At 43.2% G+C, this 23,117-nt stretch overlaps 1 protein-coding gene across 2 annotated transcripts in view; it reads right to left on the bottom strand.

Annotated features, from left to right (window-relative positions):
- Window positions 1-23,117, bottom strand: part of GSAP (gamma-secretase activating protein) — a 762,740-nt gene that overhangs the window by 693,893 nt on the left and 45,730 nt on the right. For both annotated transcript variants that reach the window (XM_085654015.1, XM_085654016.1), the window contains exon 2: window positions 7,664-7,740. In XM_085654015.1, the coding sequence (XP_085510141.1) occupies window positions 7,664-7,740 (77 nt within the window). The remainder of the gene's footprint in view (window positions 1-7,663; window positions 7,741-23,117) is intronic.

Here is a 23,117-nt window from a genome sequence, read left to right as displayed (position 1 = left end):
ATGAGGAGAGTCGCAGACAGTCCAAGAAAGTTGGCAGGCGTGCAGTTCACTCCGACCTTGAAGGAGATAAGGTGTGAGCTACAGACAGCCGGAGAAGCCTCTGCTTGTTATGTTTGGCAAGGGGCCATTTAGTGTCCGCGGAGAGTTGTGAAGGGGGGCAGCTCCTGTGAGGGGTGCAGTGAGAGAAGTGAGAGAAGGAGACTGCCCCAGCCCTTCTTGCTGTGTATAGAAAAAGAGGGATTTTATCAAGACTTCAGAGGCTAAAGCGTTAGTAGTATTCTTACACGATTCCCCAGAGCTGGAGGAGACCTATATAGACAGAAATTAAAATATTGTATTTTTGGAATTGGAAGACGAAAGTAGTGTACTTTTGAAAATGTTCTTTGCAAGAAAAGTGATGCTTGTTTCTTTTTCAGATTCGCCCAGTTCTCCGCGTGTGAGTGGGACTCCCTTCTCCCGTGTGAGTGGGGCCCTCCCTCTCCCCCCCCCTCCCCCCTTCCCTTCCCTCCCCCCCCCCCAAGCCTGGAGTGATCACCAGACGAGACGGTGGCGGCTGATGCCGGTGGCTATCCAGACTGGATGGGGTCCTCCCTTATCAAGAAGATATGTATACCGGAGAACATGATGGCTTGCTTCTTTCCAAGCGAAATGGGATCAGCAAAGTGTGGACCTGTCTCCTTCACGTGAGGCCAACTTTCTTTGCATGAAGGCTGTGTGCCTTTCACACAAGGTGACTGCTTGTGTGACGGTGAAAACAAACGACATGAGAGGAGATTACAGGATGTGCTTTGCCAGAACTGTTTTCTCGACGTGGAGTTCGGAGGCCTTGGAAGGCGGCTGTGTGTTTTTTCATACTGAAGAACTGTTTTTTGTTTTTTTTTAGGGATGGAGATCAATAGAGACGCTTTGCAGCGCTCAGAGTAGATATTTTCTAAGTTACTGAACAGTAATAACTTGTAGCTGTTGCTACTATATCTGAGTTTGACAGTGGAGTCTCCAGTTTAATCATTAGAAGCATTAGGAGCGTTCAAAAGCTTGATTGATTTATTTTCTGTATCCATTCAACATGTATCCGGATGTCTATGAGCTATTTTTAGATGCACCTGAGTGGTGGCTACTACATGTGTTTGGAGAATGCGGACTTTATTTGCTCTACAGTGATTATCACATACCTTTGATGAGTTTTTTTTTTTTTTTGCTTTTTAGTCATGATTTGTTTTGAATTAGGTATTTTTGTGTAGCAACTTCAAAATATGAGTTGCTGTTTCAACATGTGCTTTTTAGTACTTGTGACTTTTAATTTAGACATGTGGTTTTCAATGGTTTTTGCTTTCAATTGCGTTATGCAGTACTTTAATGATAGTTTTGCTTTTCAGTTATGTAATACAGTTGCTATTTGCTAGATTTTGTTTTTGACATATGTGAATGGTGATGATCAAGGGTCATGGGGTGCAATGTAGTGAATCAGCCACTTGTGGTCTGACACCCTATGGTGACCCTCAACCACCACCATTCTGTACTGACTTAAGTGTGTTCTGCCTTTTAGTGGAATAGTCTTTCCAAGAATAGAAGGTATGGTATGTTGAGGTGCAGTCTTGTGGGTGGTGGTGCACACATGTGCTCAATGTTGTATACTGAGGGATTTAGCGTATAATGCCAAATTTATTGAGAAAATGGCCTGCTGGATGGTGAAATCCATTAATAATACTTCTACAGTCCTGTCTGACATGCTATTGGACGCCCAGGGTGAACGTAGGACCATTTTGCAAAATCGAGCGGCCATTGATTATCTTTTGCTTAAACATGGACACGATTGTTAGGTATTCTGATTATTATCGGCATTTTGATTTCTATCTGTTGCTTTATTCAAGTGTATTCCTTCAATGCTTCAATTCTGCACACTTGGTACTAGACATAGATCAGTTCGTTTTGTTTCATATTAGGTATAATAGACTGAAGTCAAGGGTGGAATGTACTGCTCGATCTTTCCGGCCTTATTGTGTTGTAGAGCGATTGATGTGACTTCAGTCTCTTTCCATTCAAGTTTAGGGGTTAGAGTAGTGTATAGAGCCTAGTTATTAGGCACTTCGACATGATCCTGTGTTTTGTATAATAGACTGAAGTCAAGGGTGGAATGTACTGCTCGATCTTTCCGGCCTTATTGTGTTGTACTGCTATTAATGTGACTTCAGTCTCTTTCCATTCAAGTCTAAGGGTTAGAGTAGTGTATAGAGCCTATTTATTAGGCACTTCAACATGATCCTGTGTTCTTCCCCATAGATCAGGGTTTGCATACATATCCTAGGGGATAGATTAGTTAGCATTAGGGGTAATCTGTTCTGTAGTGAGGGTATCTAATGGAGCTGTGCTGCATTCAGGCCTGGTAGGCCTTAAACGGGAGAGACTCCATCTTTCCTCCTGCTCTGGCAGCTTGGGAAGTTTCTAGGTCATAGGCAGTGTTTTAGTTAGGAGGTGTTATTCGCTTGGAGAGAACCGGTTCAGGCCGGCCCTTATCGAAGGATTGTATTCTCCTTCATGCCGAAGACACCACATCAGGCCGGCCGGCTGGGAACGTGTCCTTGGCACGGGGAGGTACAGGAATTTGGTGGGCGGCAGGTTTCGAGCTGGAAATTTCCATGAGAGAAGACACATCTATATTAGTGAAAGTCTGAGGCAGACACTGGCACTTGCTTCTAGTCCGTAGGCGGCACCTGGCCGTTAGCAGAAAAGCTACTACTTGTTTCAGGGGAGACAGATGATGAATTTGAAGGAGAAGAAAACCTAAGAATCTAAAGAGGAGAGAGTAGCCGATGAGGAAGAGATCCCAGTGACTCGGAGAAAATAGAAGGGAGTAGATCTGTGACTGCAGAGGTGTGACTTCCAGGCGAAGCCGAGGCGCAGACGGGAAGGGAACCTAGATGACCTTTGAGTACAGGCTACATATGACCAAGGTGACGTCGACCCCTTTCTATTGAAGTGTGTAACTTAACCTTTTACTTTCCTTGCAGGTTATATATATATGATGTATTCTGTGAATGTGCATGTGGCATTTAAATAAAGTATTTAGCTTGTCGTGAGTTAGCATGTGTTGTGTATCTTTGTATAGGAGGATAGCCTATTCTTTTAGTCAGAGTTAACTCGACATGAACAGAGGTTAATCCTGGTCAGGTAAGTGGTAACTGGATGAGGGGAAAGGAGCCCCTCAAACTAAAGAACAGGTTGTGCTCAACTAATAGTCTTTGTGTGATCTGATATATAGTAATCCCGATTCCCCTGTCATGTACTACGGTAATAATAGGATGAGCTCGTGCTAAGGCTGCCGTCTGGTAGGAGATTCTGGGTCTGTCTGAGGCCGCGAGACTATGGGTGTTGCTGCCGTCTGGTAGGAGATTCTGGGTCTGCCTGAGGCCGCGAGACTATGGGTGTTGCTGCCGTCTGGTAGGAGATTCTGGGTCTGCCTGAGGCCGCGAGACTATGTGTGTTGCTGCCGTCTGGTAGGAGATTCTGGGTCTGCCTGAGGCCGCGAGACTATGTGTGTTGCTGCCGTCTGGTAGGAGATTCTGGGTCTGCCTGAGGCCGCGAGACTATGTGTGTTGCTGCCGTCTGGTAGGAGATTCTGGGTCTGCCTGAGGCCGCGAGACTATGGGTGTTGCTGCCGTCTGGTAGGAGATTCTGGGTCTGCCTGAGGCCGCGAGACTATGTGTGTTGCTGCCGTCTGGTAGGAGATTCTGGGTCTGCCTGAGGCCGCGAGACTATGTGTGTTGCTGCCGTCTGGTAGGAGATTCTGGGTCTGCCTGAGGCCGCGAGACTATGTGTGTTGCTGCCGTCTGGTAGGAGATTCTGGGTCTGCCTGAGGCCGCGAGACTGTGATTGCTGAGATTGCGAGGCTGTGAGGTCTTGATATATATATATATATATAATAGGAATTCCCTGTCCTTAGGTGGTACATATATATGTGGTTATTTAGGTGTAAAAAGGCCCTAGGGAGGGGGTAACGTTCTGGTTTGGGTCAGAAGGGCTCTGTGGAGCGGGTTCTATCTGGAGGGAAAACCAAAGCAGAACATATACCATTTTGTAAACGTGCCACTATGTCTCAAGCCAACACAGTTCAAAAACTTAGAGCTGGACGTCCGAAGATTCATGTGGGGTGGGGTGGGGTGGCGCTGGTCAAAATGTACCCTTCGACAGCTAGCGGGCCTCTCGCTTCCCCACATGGAGCAGTACTGTCTGGCAGCGCAGCTCCAGTGGGTGGCGAGATGGCTCGACTCGCGCCATCTGTAGGACACATCGACTTGCGCCCCAGGGCCCACTCACCCACAGGTGGTAGCGTTGTTTCACCCTATCTGAAGGGGAGGACTACCGACCCAGTTATTAGTGGAGGTGGCCCATTAATGTTTCCCCCGTAGTCTGCGACTCACACGTCACAAGACCATATATGCGCCTTCTCTCCCCATTCCTGGTATGCTTCGGAGGCACCGACCAGTTACCAGCACAGAGCTTCCCCAGTGGGAAGAAGCGGGTATTCTGACCCTGGGGGTCCTCTACAGCGAAGGGCAGCTCCTGCTGTATGAAACTCTAGCGGAGGACACATGTGATGAGATTGCTCGGGAGCCGGCCACACATCAGACGGTCCAATATCTACATGAGCTCAGTGCGGACACTGACACACACACACACCTAGCACCAACCGCGAATGGGAAGATATAGAGGGCCTACTCTCATCCCACACAACGCCAGATTCCGGCTTATACAATACTACATAGTGCATAGGGCATACTTGACCACAGCTAAAATAAATAAATACTTCAACCGCAACAATGCCGGTTGTCCCCGCTGTTGCCAGTTAGGAGGGGACTTACTCAACGTGCTATGGTCCTGCACATACATACAGTCATACTGGGAAGCGGGCACCAGAAAGTTGACGCAGTGCACAGAACGCACGCTTAACTGGTCATGGGAGGTGTGTATCCTGGGATTGTACAAGAGGTCTAGCAAGCATAAAGTGTCATCTCGCTACATTGACCTGGCCAAATAGTGCCCAAACGATTACTCAGAGCGATGGAACTCCCCGGAGGCCCCCCCTCAGTGAAATCCTGGTACCAATCGTTACTATGTTGGGCGCAGGCTGAGAGTATAGCGCTGCGACGAGAAGACGCGATGGGCATTAGGAAGAAGCCGATGGTGGCAGAGTAGGACTTCCGTTTGCAGGGACTCGGACGCTACGTCTGAGTAGTTGACAAACAGGCGACTGTAGTCCTAGACAAACCACGCATAACGAGCATGCACACACGATACAGGCATAGTCCCGTATGCTGCATAACAGTATTATGAGGCCCCGCTTCCCTCCCCTCCCCCCCCCCCGCGGACACGCATGGTACAATAACATGTAGCAGAATAACATTTTAATGCGGCAATGCGGAGTTTGGCGGAAGCATACAGCACAGCTATGTCCATTATACATGTGTGCAGATCAACAACCAGTAGTTAAGAATATGCAGTGTGGAACGATGCCCCCAACCTACAGAACTTCAGTTATTTACATGACCGGAGAGAAATGTATTACACACCCTGTTTGCAGTTCTGTTCTGTTGCAAGCTGTTATCAAAAAACAAGAAACCAAATGTTTGTTCTCACAGACATATATTGATATGTACGACCGCTGAGTCTGTGTATTGCTGTAAAGCATACAAGTAAATTTGGAGGAGGGGCAAGGAACCCCTACACAGTTTTGTAATACCGGAGAGGGTGTGTACTATACATAAAATGTGAAAAGCAAACTAATTTAAACAAAAAAACAGAGTAAGATTTTTCAACATCTTCCAACACTCTGGATGCAAATGCCACAGTGCGATCCACATTCTTGAGCCTATGTGTTAACAGCTCCCAAATCTCTGTCACTGGCATCAACAGTTACACTTACAGGGAGACCTGGGACATAGGGTTGTAATAGAGGGGATTGCAATAGATCATTTTTTATCCAAGTAAAAGCTTCCTTATGTTCATCTTCCCAGTAAAATCCACCCTCTTTTTGAGAAGGCTTGTAATCTGTTCAAAATTTTGAATGAATTTAGTATAAAATTCACATAGTCCAATAAAGGACATAACTTACCCTCTGTTACAAGGTTCAGGAGCATTTTCAATTAATTACTTTAACTAAGCCTGGTTTTGGACTGATGCCATTTGTACTTCTAATGTGCCCTAAATACTCCAATTGATATTACGCAAAACTATATTTGTCCTGTCTTAACGGCAAACCATGGACTTTGATTTTTTCAAACACTGCTTTCAGCCTATGAATACGCTCATACTGATTTGTACTTGCTACCAATGCATCGTCTTGAAAAACAAGGACACCTTCTATATCACCCAAAATGTGTTCCATTACTCTTTGAAAGACTGAGGCAACAGATACCATCCTTGTCGCCAAATTGCTTTTAGCACGATACACACGAAGCAAGCAACTTCAAATGGTGCCTTTATTAGTGGTACAACAGCCCTGGGGAGAGCGGTTAATTAATTTTCGGCACCCGCTGCTGTCTGACGCCTCACTCTCTTAGCCGATTGCTGAACCATTCTAACGGATCCTATCAAGCAGACGGAGTGAACCGCACACATCACAAACAGGTAATTGTGTCACATGAGCAGCTTGAGGAAGGAGAAATCGTCTGGTTGCCATGCACCACAACACTACTACTGGCCCCCGACAAGGAGAGTTAGAATGCACTACTGAAATCTGCAATGACCGAAATTCACAAACCTGAATCTCGGCAAAGCAGACTTAACCTTCCAATATTATGAGGTTGGTAAATTGAGTATTAGGTAAAGGTAACATCTGTTACATACAATGCTTATAGAGGACATAGGTGTAGTGTGAAGCACAATTTGAAAAATTAAGTTATCTGCCAGGCACACTCAGCTTGGTTATGAGATGCTGAAGTGAAAGACACCCCTCAAAAGAATGATTTTAGGCTGTGTGCGTGCAGACGCACGCGTTTGACTATTCAATGTCATGCAGGCTTCATTCACTTCGTCTTCTCTGCTCTTATGTTTCCCGATAGTGATGGTTTTAAAATTTTATTCAGCAATTGAATCTACAATGAAAAGCTATATTCTAGCTTTTATTTCACAAGCAACACAGAACAGCTGCATTGTATCTGCTTTAAAACATGCACACAATATATTCATTAAGCAGTATTCTCGACCCCGATTCTTTTAAGCAAAAAACATACTACGATTTGACGGAACAAAATATAAATATTCATTAAACAAAGTAATCATCTGAATGTTCTGTTTTTTTTTTTTTTTGGCTTTTTTTAGAGGACAACCATTTAGTGCACGTATCAGCCAGCCCTAGTTGTGGCAGTGACCTTGTAGAGGAAAGGACTTCGGTTTAAATATAGCATTTAGCAAAATACCAAATGTTGTTAGGGGTGCCACCCATTCTTCTGTGATCGCCTATGTACCTTTTAAAATCGACCTCACTGACTAGTGTACGGGAATGGATAAAGAATTACAACTTCTGACTCTTTATATTGCCCCTTCAATTCCACACACTACTTTAGGTTTGTGGGAGCCCCTTACAGTACAACTTGTCAGTCAATGTGAGTAACATTTTTAGATGGTCCATGAATTTGCAGATTTGGCCATGCAGTTGAAAGCGTACCTTCCAAGTGTAAAGAATCTTGCCACTTCTTTCAACATTCACAACGTGTGGTATTTCGGAGTTGTTTTGAAAAGTATCTGAAATTATAAAAAACACAAACATCACTTTACTGCAGTCATAAATATGTACTATTTATATTCTGCCGGTAGAAACATTCTAGTGTGTCAAACTTAAAACTAAAAAGGCACTGAAATTAAAAAGAAAAAAAGCATACTATTAATAAATTCAATTTCTACTCTATATGAAATGTGTTACCATAGAGTTAAAATCAGCACTGGACCATAATGATATCCTAATGAATAGAATGGCTTGAAATTTTGGACTCAACCTAAATGTGATAGCATTCTGAATAGACCTAAAACTTGCCTTTTTTGTAACATATCACACATCTACAATGGTCACCCTTTTCGTATCCAAAATAAATGTTGTTTAAGTATTGGCTCCATGTTCTTGATCAACCTCTCCATTACCCATGTGGCTTGGTTTGCGCTGTACAAATATGTTTAATACATAAACAGCTGGCATAATCGGTCACTGAAATGTTTGCAAAGTATAAAGAATTGTTGTCCTTGTACACTATTGTGAATAGTGTTTAAGCACTAATCATCAGATTATAATAGGAAGCAACTTTTTGTGAACATGCACTATTTAAGAGTAGATGCAAGCCTGAGGACAACACTTTCTCAGGACTCCTGTACAATCTTCAGCTTTTGACAAACTGAGACACAAATTGGAAGGAAAGGGTCAGGCACAACATGACAATATATCACTTTTAAGCAATCAACCGGAAGGCAACTGGAAACAAGTGCTGCTAATTTTGCTTTTTTATTTTTTTTTAATCACATCTTCCCCCAGGAATGGAATGCAGCAAAATCTCTTTTTTGGGTCCAGACCATGAGTTGTGCTTTATGTTTCCACAAAACATCTCTTTATTTACTTTGCTCATCAAACAGATGGTCATCAATTCAATGCACAGAAGTAGATACTTAAAAACGATCCAGGAGAGCTTCAGGTGTGATTGCATGTGTGTGATACATAAGGCTAGTTCACTGAAAAGGTTTGCGGATTTGTTTTTCTCAGTCTCATTTGAATGTCCTGACTGATTGGGAGGCCTTTTCAGGAATTCACTTGTGGTGTGGTCACCAACGTTTAGGTTTCGCTTGCGTTGTGCATGTGAAATATCTTGCAATTAAAAAGAAAAAGCAAATAATATTTTTAAAAAGGAGCTTACAGCTCACCCTGACATTCCATTTGTTCATCTTCGTCCCACTCATTTTTCCTTTCTTTCTGTTGGTTGCATCATGCTATTTACTGTTGGGTTCAGGTAGGTCTTTGGCAGTGCTTAATTTGTGAAAAAGTGTCAGGGCTCTCGCCAGGAGGCCACTGCCGCTTGCACCACACATTGACCCTGCAATGCTACCAATGATAGTAAAAACACAACTACTAACCAGTACACTTTTACAAGTGTGGCAATTCGGTCTATTTCAGGCCCCCAAAGCTATGAGAATGGCTTGGGTGGCAGTTAATAGTCATTTTTAATGTAGATTGAATTAATAATTAACTGTTGTTGTGGTCATCTCTAAATAAGCCAGACAGCACCACCTTGTGGCAGGCTGTCACAAGCTTCGGTGTTGACAATTGAGTGCCGGTGCTGAGGACTGGAAACCACCTGCTCAATTAAAGCATTGCCCTTTGGGTGTTTATCTCATCAGTGGAGGCTGGAAAAAGTACTCCTTCCGCTGAATGGCTCATCCACATTTTTTCTTTCATGGATCTACTTTTTTCTTGGACCTCAAGCGTGTTTGGCGACTGCATGTCATTTGTGCAGCTGTACTCAAGATTTGGATTCTTTAAAACATCCAGCTTCTTTGGTGACTGAAACTGTGCTTTTGAAGCTTTGTCCTCGCAAACGCTCATAGATTACACTCGCTCACAGAACTTCTTATTTGGACTCGGTAGAAGATTAAGCGTTTGTGGGGTCTACTTGTAGGGTACATTTTTATAGTTAAAAAGAGAGCGCATGTAACTGACATTCCCAACAGATTTCAGGTTGGATTCTGAACAGTTGCTTTTTTAATTACTTCTTACATTTTGCACACCACAATTTATGAATATAAAATGCATGTTTCGTTTCTTTGCAAACAGAAAATATTTATGTGTACAAGCACATTTTCACATGCACAAAAGCACCGCATGCAACTGTACTGCACAGATCATTTGAACAGGAAAACATTTCTCTATTTATGCATTTGTCGTGAGACTTCCGATTGAAAGAAACGTTTTCTTTCACAGATCTCATTATTTGATACAAATGCTTTCCTCATTTCAGGATGGTAGAAGAAACTTCACAGTACTTGCTTGTGTTCGCACAAACTTTCAACCTGACTTCCTGAATTTACACAGAACAAATAATTCTTATGCTATCTCGTACTTACTTTTTTGGCACACGTTTTAGAACAACAAATACAGCGCGGGTGACTGCAACAGGTAGAAAACTAAAGTATCGTCCTACTTGGGTGTAATGTACTTTGTATCTTAATAAAAAATGCTTTAGTCATTTCATCTCTTTATGATGCTCTTTTTCGTAACATTTCAATTACGCTTCCTTTTATAAAGACCAGTTTAATTGTTTGAAAGCAAGTATGGAAATGTGTTGTGCCAAACAATTCAAAACTAAAACATTCATCTTTTGACTTACCCATTTTAAACATAACCATCAGCTGATTTATTTATTTTATACATCTACCGAGTCTCGATGCATTTGGAGGGAACTTCAGATAAATCAATATATATATATATATATATATATATATATATATATATATTAGGCATTTAACACGCTCTGTGTCTATTGAAGTTGTAGACCCATATTTTCTATGTAGAACGAATCTTTCTTTCCTTACATGTTTAAATCATTTTAGTCTTCTCCCTTCACATATCTTAAATGCACTTCATTGCCACATTAGTAATTACTCTGATAGACTGGGCAATTTTACACAAAGCATGAACATTTTGAAGTACAAAATCCGCATTTGATTCTCGGTGTCACTGTAACATATGGTGATCTTGGAACTTCACACTGTTTAGGGCTCATTCACTGTGAGACTTCAGAAACTGTTGACACAAATGATAAGATTACAATGTTTGCTTTCGGCCTTTTCCCTTTGATGTTCAAAGCACATGGTTTAGCCTTATGGCATTGTGCGCCACGTTCGATGCCAGCATTTTTGAGAACGGTGTTAAAGGATGTATGTTTCTTTCCTCAGAAGAGATTTTTATCATTTGCGTCACAGTTTCATAAGTCTAGACCGTGAATGGGCCATAAACAGTGTGAAGTACCGTGGATCACCAAATCTTACAGTGATGTTGAGACTCAAATGCGGGTTTTGAACTTTGAAATGTTCCAGCTGTGTGTGTAAATTCCTAGTCTGTCATAGTAATTCCTAATGTGGCCACGGACTACATTTAATGTATGTGACAGGAGACGACCAAAAATATTTAAACGTGTAAGGAAAGAAAGATTAGTTCTACATAGAAACCAAGGCGTTCAACTTACAGTGCATGCCTTAATTGCTTACAATATTTTTTTTTTCTATCAGAAGCCTCCTGGCAAATGCATTGAAACGCAGTAAATGTATTAAAAATAAATAAATAAATAATAAAACAAAAACAAAAAATCAATAAATCAGCAAGTAGTTATGTTTAAAATGGGTAAGAAAAAAAGATGAATGTTACAGTTTCGAAATATTAGGCAGAACACATTTCCATCACTGCTTTCAAACAATTAAACTGTTTTTATACAAAGAAACACAATTGAAATGTTATGAAAAAGAGCACCACAAAGCGCTGAAATAATTGAAGCATTGTTTATTAAGATACAAATGTCTAATACACAACCAAAGTAGGATTGTAATTAAGCTATCTACCTATTGCAGTCACCTGCGCTGTTTTTGATGTTCTAAAACATGCGCAACAAAATTAAGTACAAGATAGCATAAACAATTGTCATTTGTAAATTCAGGAATACAGGTTGAAAGTTTGTGCGAGCACAAACAAGTACTGTTAAGTTGCATATTAATTACAATTCTGAACTAACCGATGAAAGTGTTTGTATCAAATATTTAGATCTGTGAAAGAAAACGTTGTTTCTTTCCTTCAGAAGCCAGAGGGCAAATGCGTTAATACAAAATAGAGAAATGTGTTTCCGTTCAAAACAGGACATCACACAGACTGCAGGTTACCTATGGAGGAGACCCTTGTCCCTGTCCAAGATATGGGCACATGGACGCAGATTTTGCACATATGATATGGGATTGTATAAGTCTGCGACCATATTGGTCAGGGATATTGTCCGCCTTAGACCTTGCACTAGGTCAAACTCCCCCCGCACACTTGAGTCATGCATCTTGGGTTGCACCCAAGGCCAACCTCTAGGAAAGTAGGTACCAGATTTTTAGACTTGGCGTTAGGATTGGCCAAATGGCGATTAGCGATAGACTGGAAAACAACAACAGGGCCTCTGGTTAAGACATAGAAGGCAGGTGTAACACAATGGACCAAGCTGAGGAACGAGCATTGATAAGAGAAGAGACCAGGGGGGTTAGGCTCCGTCCATCTGCAGATCTGTGGTCAGAAGTACTAACAATGTGGAAACACCCAGAACAGAATGACAGCAATGAGACACTAATAAACACAAATAACGAAGATAGCGAAGTACCACCAAGCCCAGCAGACGAAACGCCAGATAGGTAAAAGGACAGGAAAACTGCACAAGATTAGGAATGCCGGAAACCCGCCAAAAGAAAAACACGCTGGTAAGTTGACTCCAGCTAGCTATACCACCTCGAATGCATGTAATCTAGCAGCCCGGACCCACGGAACTGCTAGACACTCCCAACACTCCCACAACCCCATAGACTAACTAATACTCCATGTGAAGCGCCCCTGCTCCCCTCTTTTTTAGGTCTCGTCTGGCGAAAGTATCACATGCGCTGCTCTCGCGAGTACCCTTTGGAATCGATTCTGCCGAGGGCTTTTGTGCACGTGTCTGTATGGACAAACATGGCTGCTGTTGCCATTTGTCCATAGCAGACAGCATGCGCGTGTCCGTCAGACTGTGGACAGTCCGACGCCATCTTGTGCCAAGCTTTCCATTGGCATGGCAACTAAGCTGGGTTGCCTGGCAATAGCAGCACATGAGCAAATATTGCCAAATAGCTTTGCATTGTCACGGAGGGACAAAAAAATGCATGTACATGTAGACAGGCGGCGTGCTTTCGCTTTCCCTCCCTCACCGAAAGGTCGGTTCTAGAACGACGATCAGTGCTGATCAGGGTCAGCACTTTGTCAATTTAAGCCCCTATGAGGAGCGACCACTTGCTTTCTGTGTTGCACAGTAGCTCGATTGCTCTGTAATATGTAAAAAAACATTGACAAAGTCAATAAAACTTGCATAGGTAAAACCTATTGGCTTTGCCAATGCTTGTTGACAATAGCCACTAAATTCATAATTGCTATGCACACTAATAATGCAACCGGAATTCATATTTATATCCCAGTTTGTTTTTTAGTCACCTAGGAACCAAACACAGAGCAGGGAATTGCCGAAACTCTAACACAACCAAAGCAGTTCCAGATACACGCACCAGCAAGGTAATCAACCGGTCAAATCCTCGGTGGGCATTTTATGAGCCAAAAACCACATTCATCGGCTTCAATGAGCTGGTCACTGGAGCGCCAATGAATGCTATGAACCGGACCTTTAATGCTTACCTCTATGATACCACAAGAGAGCAAAGGTCATCTTTTCAACACAAGAGATAATGTAGTAAGCATGCAGGAAAGACTATAAGCATACAGAAGGTGGGTTTCTAATAATGCCATTCAGGTCTCATGTTCCTATATTTAGGAGTCCAGCATAATAGGTCTGTAGAGCCACAGGAGATCATCTCCTCATCCCCCCTCTCCTTGTGCAAAGGACAGAGGAATGTAGGAAGGAGAACTTGTCTGGAGTGCCACAGGAGATCCTAACTGCTTCACTCTTTCCTCAGGAAAAGGAGGACCAAGGATATACTCCATCAGAAGAAACAAATCAAGAGTCTGAGAAAACTGTTTTAGGACTATGCATTGATTGATAAAATAGGAGAGAGGATATGGACTGCTGTCCAGACTTACCATGACCCGTAATAATAAACGAGGATCGTTTCCACTATCACACTAAATTTGTCCCTTAGACATTTTTTTTGACACATCTGGATATCTAGAGGCTTACTCAACCTTACACTTTGGCAACTCATTGAGTTAACAACAGAGGCTATCCCTTGGAGCCAACCAGTACTACTGGAATGGCTATCTGGTACTACCACATGGACGCAGAAGCGTTGCGACAACGTCTTAATGGCAAGGGCCAGACGTACTTGGCTTAGATATGTGTTGCCCAAGGGTCGGACTGCCCCATATGCCTCTGGTCCACCACTAGAGATGCTCACGGGGGTGTTCGCTTGCCACAGATGTGCAGAACTTGAGCTTTGGAGGGAGAGAGGTCTGGACACATGGGGAGACATGTATATACTCACAACTACTAACATTTGAGCAGCTAGTGGACAATTACGAAGTGCCGCAGGGCTCGTTTTGCTGCACGCATTGCTTACGCGCCATTTCCTACAGACATGTAACAACAACCGTACTAAACCCCCCACTTCACATCTTTTGCAAATGCTGCTGACGCATGGGCGGGGGAGACATGCTGTAACAGTAATTTACACCTCTTTTAGAATGGATGACCCAACCGCACTGACAGCACTACGTGCGCACTGGGACATGGAGTTGGCCACCACTATTACTGACAAACAATGGTCGCAGTGCATTGGACACCCGAAAATCATATCAACTAATGCCAGGTTGAAGTACACTCAATTTAATTATTTGCATCATACATACCTCACACCTTATAGGTTGGCACGTATGTACCCAACAACAGTGGATAGATGCCCCAGTTGCCCCGACTCGGGGCCACATTTACACATATGGTGTGGACATGTGCGGTTGTCCAGCCGTATTGGGCTGAGGTAGCCACTATTCTCACGGAGGCAGCTGCCACCCAGGTGGAGGCACAACCCACTCATTTACTACTGGGCATTACGAGGCGCACAGCCTCACGTAAGGGCCTGAACAAGTTCCTAGATTTGGCTCTGGGTCATGCCAAACGTACAATAGCCATGGCATGGAAGGCACATCTGGGCCCTAATATATACTCATGGCTACGCGACCTCCGCGGGGCGCTAGTGTCGGAACACACAAACTGGATGGCGGTGGTGGCGCGGGCGTCGGCGCCTCCAAGATAGAGTACTGCTCAATGGCGGGAGTACCGGACACTAATCGAGGCCAGGCTGGCTGCGACGCACCCTCCCCCTTAATTTGGGACATTCTCGTAGGGCTTTGTCCCTCTCAACTTTGTGAGACTTGCACCCTCATACATGTACATAACCATATGCTTGCCCGGCTCTGGGACGCATGGGGCCCCTGCCCCCCACCTCTTGTTCGCCTCCACCACTTCCACTCCTGCTCTTCTTCACCTTCCCCCCCGATATCCGCATCCCCGGCCCGCCCCCATAATAACCAACCACATACGTAACACCCACCGCAGTGCTACACCGGTACATACACTTTGACCTGGGCCTACATATAGAGGTCGACCTTTAGTTCTTAGGTTATTTCTTTCATGATTATTACACTTTGTTGTTTGTAGATGATTTGATGTTAGAACTGACCTGTGTAATAATGAAGTGTTTTTCCTTTCGCTGTTATGACTCCTGTAACGGTTAGTAAATGAACCATGTCTCGAAAAAGTGTATAGATACAGATGACAGGGCAGACTTTATTTGTTATTGTACTGGATTCTCCGGACATCCCGCCTACGATATTTGATTCATTGTCATTGTAATGTCAATGTGGGATTATGTTATCATGCAGATGTTAATGATATTATGTCAAAATTATTAAAAATCATTCACAAAAAAAAAAAGAACTTACAATTTGGAAAGGTAAACCACTCCACAGCACGTCACACTGAGTGCTCAGAGGACTGCTCTCCTAAAACTTGCACAAGCTTTGCCACAAGAATGTATTCAGTAGAGTTCGATCAAGTCGTATACAGAAGCCAGTGCGGCTAATTCACAGAGTAGCATCCATTTGCATATATTGATATAAGTAAGGTGAACATTTTTTCACTGGAAAATTATGTTTACGACGGTCTGGCATATTCACCTTAAAAAGGCAGTTTGGCACATGTTTGACACCATTCGAACACTTAAATATTTAATGAACTAAAAACATTTTCTTTAAAATGCTTAGCAACTAGCAATGTGAATGTTTTTGTTTTGCTGCTGCTTTCCCCTTGGCTTCCTTTTCCTTAAGCCCACAGCTAATTAGCTTGTGCAATCTAAAGGCTTAGTTGTAAGAAGAACAAGCATCTGCAATTCAATAGGTCTCGCATTTACGCAGGTTTGAGCTATCGGCATTGTAAATGAGAATGCCTTTTATTTATGGTTTGGTTTTTAAAACATAAATAAACGCCATTGTCATTTACAATGCCAATAGCTAAAACTCTCGCAAATGCGAGACCTATTGCATTCCAAATGTTTGACCCTCCTGCCGCAAGAGAAACTCATTAAAGAAAATAGAGCTTACAGACTAAAGAAGACGTACTGTGTAACAACCAACCAAAGTAAAAGGGCCAGTCCTCGTGGGAGGTTACAAATGAAGACAAGGCAGTACTAAGGAGGGACTAGCAAGCCGATTACCGAATCAGAATCCAGCATTTTCGAAGGACAATGACCCAAGCCAATGACCAATATGGGACAAGAGTGGACGGGGCTTCAAGTAAATACTCCAATACAGCATGGCTCGCAGCGCATGCGCTGCCCAGACTCGACCTAAAAATGGCATACAATAGGAGAAAGCAAAGACATCCTCTGGCCCAGCCAAAATATTAAATAAGATGCTCAAACACAGATCATGCCGGATTCAACTAGTAAAAAAATGTCACCATGATAACACAGTCTGATGCTACCCAAGTAAAGGGCCCCTCACTCCAGGGTCCAAGATTGGGGTCCTTGACTAAATAACTACAGGGGAATCTATGAAAACAGCAATAAAGAGCAAACTGCTTTGTAACACTGCACTAAAGAAAACCAAAGTTACAAATTTGTAGTTATATATTGCAACAGATAATTTGTCTTGACGAAACACCGATCCATAGGCCATAATGTCTACACAGCACATATGAAAAGGCCATGGAGCATGGTATATAGATATATGTGTTTCCTTCTTTGACGTCTGGAAAGCATTTGCCTAAATTGGGCATTATTCTTCTGGAATCTGAAAGGGCGCGATATGTGGGGTGTAATACAATTTAAGCATGCCTCAAGCAGCTTTACGCAGGGCCCCTGAAATTCTGTGATTCTGCGACTGTGGTATTTTCCATATAATTATTGATTTGCTGTATCTACCACATAATCCATCATCTAGTGCATAATCTGCAGAATTTAACAATAGCAATGTTTCTATCTTAAACAGATCAAAAGTTACTAAAAAGGTGATGTATCCCTGCAGTGGAAAGCCCTTTTCAAAGGTTGACTGCTTATCCTTCAATTGCTTACTACTGTAGCTAGGTGTTAATCTGGTACTAAGAAGGTGAAATATTTTCCCAGACAGGGTTATTATGTGTAAAAATGACAATATAATGAAGTGATACTAACACAAAATGAGCCACATTATACCACATAATTTTCCTTTTCTTGATGCATAATTTAGTCAACCCTGCCATATAATTTGGCCCAACCCTGCCACGCAATTCCAGTGGGGCCTGGCTTGAAGACAAATTAACGCTATCCATATGGGAAACATGGATCTTTGGTAGAACTAGGGAATTGTACCGCTTCCAGGGCTGAGGCGTCCTCAGCCCACCGAGGGAGCAGCACACAGGTTTTTTAGAGACACACATATGAATTGCTGCTGTGTATGGATAATGTCCCCTAGTATGGTGCCAGCATCTGAAATATTGCAACATTTCATGAGTGTATGTTCAAAACATCCGGTGAGGCCCACAGGCTTTTAATTAATACACATAGTAGTTTGCTCTATAAATTTTAACTGTCCGAAACTGTGTGGAAAAAATACATATTTCTGTGAGAAATCTGCCCAGCCTCACCCAAATCCCTTCCCTGACCTGTGAGTGAGTAGTCACTCGCCTGCTGCAGTTTGGGACTGATGTTTTGTAGGTGTGTGCATGCGTGGTGCATGAACCTACAAAATGACACTGGCGGCCACAACATGGGCTTTTTTCTTGCACTTACTTTGGCCACGCTGCACAGAGTCATGACTATAAACAATCACCAAAGCCTACAGGTCACAAAGGCGAGACCTACTAGCTTTGCCAATGCTCGTTTTCTGGGCTGTTGTGTGTGCACAAAGGAGATGTGCTGGGCATTTCTATTAAGGCAGTAAAAACGCTAGAATGTTACAATATAATCGAACACTTCGAGGAATGTTGGATCTTGCGAAATACCTTACTGTAGAAAATCCTGAAACACGGTAAACAACCCGTGCAGCCCGAATCACCAGAGGCTGGAAGCGGATAGCGGGTGGCAGAGATCAGAGTGCCAACTCTTACAGGGCACAACCCTCACCCGTGTGTCTGAGAGGCAGAGGGTGCAAGACCTCACAAACAAAGACACTTGGGACACCACCTCCTACACACAAAAACACACCTCCTTTTCACACGAACTGTGCAATGATACAAACCTTCTTGTTATTAAGCCCCAGAAAGCAGACCACAGGCACCTCTTCACATCATTCACATTATTTATAAACACCCTCCTCTTCGTTCGTGGTCATGCACCAGTGCTTAATTTGAGCCGGTGGTTTTCGGTGCTCGGCAACCAGGGTGTCTAATTTTAAAATGAGCACAGCAACAGTGTTTAATACGTCAATATAGATTTATTTTTAAAACAACAATACCTGCTGCTCACACCATTATAGCATTTTGTTGCCTAGGTTAGTCTGAATTGTCACACTTGTAGGAGTGTGGTGGTTTGTAGTTGTGTTAGTACTGAAATGGGCAGAGCTGGCAAGGGCAACAAGTGGTGCAGGGTATAATAGCCTCCCGAGAAGGGCCCTGGTACTAACTTTTTACAAATAAATCACTGAGGCACACAAACGCACACACATTAAAAACGCACAAAAAATAATTTGCACGCACTATCTCACACATACAGATGAGAAACGCGCACAAGAACTGAGCCACTCACACCCATATTTATACACAATGGTGAGAAGTCCAGCAAACAATCGAGCTAGGATACACGCACACACAAAGACAAGAACACACAGACACACAAGTTATGTTTCCATTTATTAAGGTCACACAATCTTGTTTCCTCGCACACTGAGCACGCACATGCAATTTTCTAGCCAACAATCAGTGCAAGTGACGTGCTGTTGGCTAAAAAGCTGTGACTGCTTGAGCATTTCTCCAAGCCCACAAAGGATCTTCCCAACATATCACCCAAACACCAGCTCATAGAAAGAGAATAGAAACCTGGCTACTACTTTGCACAACATAGAAACATCACCATGCTCTTAATTCTACTCACCATCACAACACACCATGGGCTACAATACAACAGGACACATTGAGACCAGCCTCCCAATAGCCATCCAACTTACCCAGAATAGGTCATTAGCGAGCCGGTATGGTATCCAATAGCACTTTTATCAGGGCTACTTTACAAATATCCATTAACCAGGCAACAGGCATCGACAATGACTTGCACCCACCTAACAACAAGATCATTCACCCACAACTTACTAAATATGACTGAGTAACCTAGAAGAAACAACCAAATCTCACAATAGATAGCACATTAATACTAACCCAGTGAAATGGTGGACACGTGGAAAGAAATAAGTCAAGCATTGGGCAGGGGAGGTAAGGATTGCAGGGTCAGTGAAAAGCTACCACTTTTGAGGAAAAGTGTGTAAAAATAATAAAAAAAAAAAAAAAAAAAGATTCCTGAGAAGGAATAAAGAAATATCTGACGAGTCATGTAGGCGGATATGAACACAATGAATTTAAATTCCACTGGAAACTAGCATCTGAAAGTTGCTTTTATAAGGTAGAATAAGTTGTTGCAATACTTCAGAGGGTAAATTGTTCTGAGGCCACTCTGAGCATACAGGTGCATTCTATTATTCTCTTTCCCTGAAGTCACATACATTTTAAGTCTCAGCTCTATGTGGCGCACATGCACTGTCTCGAACCAAGACATGCTGTATCTGATTTTTGGGCTTACAGCCCATTCATGGGCTTCCGATTTGCTTGCACCATCGTCGCTCTATTTTGCCTTCTCCCCATTTGTCAAGGGCATGCATACTCTTTCGGTGTTTAGCCCTCCCCGAGTAAACTGGCCAACTACTGCTAAACATACATGGAGGCCATTTTCATGTATTGTTTCAGGACTACTTTTTAGGTCTCGCCTGACCCAGCGCATGCGCTGGTCTGGCAAGACTTATTGAGAGGGCTCCAACAAGTGCTACCAGGCCAGTCTAGAGCCACAGTGCATGTGCGCGGGTGCGCGCGCCGCGTTTTACAGCGATTACTTTCACTTTCTGCCGCAGGGCCTCTTTGATGTGTGATCGCGATCACTTTCACTTTCGATAGCCAAGAGGTCTCGCTTTTGGGACCTTATAAGTATTTAGTTATGCAACTGTTGCATGGATAAACACTTATAAGGTCCCAAAGGCGAGACCTATTGGCTATGCCAATGCTAGTTTATTTTTGGAAATGGGAGACTGGTCCCTCCACACGTTAGGAGAGCTGGCATTTTAATTTGCGACAAGCAATGTTTTAATTTTAAAAAGTTCCATGCAGCTGCAGGTACGCGACCATTTTGTATGCGCGCACCGCTAGGGTGAACATCAATGCGAATACACACGCACTCACTCCTTGTTCTGCTCTACAAGAACGTCACCGCTGAATATCCGAACACAGGCTCCGTCTACTACACACAGAACCACCACCTACTTAATTCTGTGGGCGCAACCCCTTCTCTAAGCTCGACTCCGACAATTGCTAACATGCTGCCGCCGCAGTTTAGGATGCCATTTGTTAACAGAGATTTCTGAAGCGCTACATTGTCAGTGCTGCGGACATGCAGCGCTGTTGATTTGTCACGCAGTGAGCGCTAGCATCCGTTCTAGGGTTTTCAGCATGATATATGACCGCGTCTTTACCAGCCATGTGATCCTTTCAGAGTCTCCCGTCACGTCTTGGAGGCTTGCGGTTCCGCTCTAGCACCGTCGGCATCTGCTCAGCGCCATCAATCCCCGCAGCACCCGTAGACTGGGATGAAACCGCAATTAAAAAAAGCATTTCAGCTGAAATCCAAATAAAATCCACAGATCAATAAGGTTCGGATGAGTTTAAAGTGACAAGGTGCAAGTACTCTAGTCGATTGTTTGCGTCACTGAGTATATTATATGTGTTTAAGTATGTGTGTGCTTGTAACACTGGAAGTAATACCTTGACTTTTGTGATATTATACTATAATGTGGCGAGATTTTGGATAAAGGGGCCTCTGAGTCACTTGGAATGTTATATAGGCGTCTAAATAATCCAGTGTCCTTAATTTGGCCGCAGGGTTCCTCGGTTTCTTTCACAATGATCATTCTTGAATCAGCTTTTCTCAGTTTTAACTCTCTACTGCCTCCTCTCTGGGACTTCTCAATCTGCTGGATTCCTAAATATCTCAAATGCCTGTATTACCTGCATGTTTCCACTAGATATGTTTGGCAATTCGTTTTTGTTTGACTGAGTATGTGCCTTTGTGGGCACGCCCTATTGGGTGTGCATGACCCCCAACACTGCCTATATATCCTCTTTGCTAGACAGTTATTTATTTCATAAACACACTTCAGCAGGACAACGAGTTTCCTTGGTTTTTCAATATATAAAAGGAAGAAGGCTAACTGAACACATACAAATGAGCTTGCCTAAAATATGCAAAGAGGCAGCCACTAACAGCTCAATCCAGGCCATCATATACAAAATTACTAGCAGTGATAATATTAATGCATCAGGAAGGGTTGCCATCAGTAATAAAAACAAGCACTCGTAAAGGCAATAGGTCTTGGCAATCTGAGAACTGTAGGTGTTGGCGATGATAATGCATTTGTGTACATCAATAAAAACAGCCTCAGAGCCGTACACAAATGCGTTTTTGATTTTAAATGCAATGCAAAATGGTTAAGTCAAAGGAGCAAAGGACCGCAAGATAGGGTGTACCTTCTCATAGCTGCACAAATGTTAATTACCATTTCCAGGCGAGAAGGTCAAATGCGCTTTCAACTTTATTATTTTCTGACTACTAAAAGCTTATGGAGGAGGAGGAGGATGGCCTGGGATTGAGGCAGATGCAAATATTGGTTGGTAAGCACAGCCTCACAATGGAAACCCACCAGAGGATTACCTTGCAGGTTTGTCCAGGGGAATTCAGGTCTTCCATGGACTAACGAAATGAAAGTTTGAACATCACCGTCAGGCCTAATCATCCGAAATATGGACAGCTTGCTACAGAAGGAATGTGCGTCCACACATGCTGTTCTCTTTTTGGATTAAATTAATCCTCCATGCATTCACCAAGATTCTTACCACCTACAGAGTATTTTTCATGGGAGTACGTGTTCTGGTGGACCTTTTACCTAGACAACTGGTCGAGTAACACTGCCTTCTTTTATAGAAGCACACTTGTATGGGGTACGGGGTCAGTGATTCATGATGTAGCATGACAAGTCTCACCTCTATCTCAGAGAATGCTATTGCTTAAAATCTTTTGTGGAAAATTTAGTCTGGTTACACCTCCAGCATACTTAGGCGATCAAGCTGTGGCAGCACTCCGAAGCTCCCGTCCAACTGTTGAGGGCCTCTGCTCAGTGACTGTTCCAAGTCAAAGGGGGTAGGAAACTCTGTAAATGCACCCCAGGTTCCAACTCAGGCCCATGAAGAAGCAACCCAAAGTTGTTGACACACCTTTTTTTCCAACTTTGAAAGATGGTAACAGTGGAAGTTGAAGCCATTCACCTCAGCAGATGTGTTTGACCTGGCACCATTGGCGTGGTTCTCCCCTGCATTTTTGCCTTTGCCTCCTGTGTTTTAGCTGTGTGTTGGACTCTGTTTTGCTGGTCTAGATGCTTTGGGTACTTTGCCACTGCTGTTCAGTGCCAAAGTGCAAGTGCTTCCTTTGTAAATTGTTGTTCTGGATTAGCGATTCCATGAATGGCATATTTGATTAACTTGTCAGACCCTAGTATAGTGCACTGTGTGTGCCCAGGGCCTGTAAATCAGATACTGCTAATGGGCTGCAGCACTGATTGTGCCACCCATAGAAGCAGCCTG

This window comes from Triturus cristatus, chromosome 4_1 (genome assembly GCF_964204655.1).
Source record: "Triturus cristatus chromosome 4_1, aTriCri1.1, whole genome shotgun sequence".
Lineage (NCBI taxonomy): Eukaryota > Metazoa > Chordata > Amphibia > Caudata > Salamandridae > Triturus > Triturus cristatus.
Note: the sequence above shows the minus strand (reverse complement) of the source record. Positions and strands in the feature narration are given on the sequence as shown.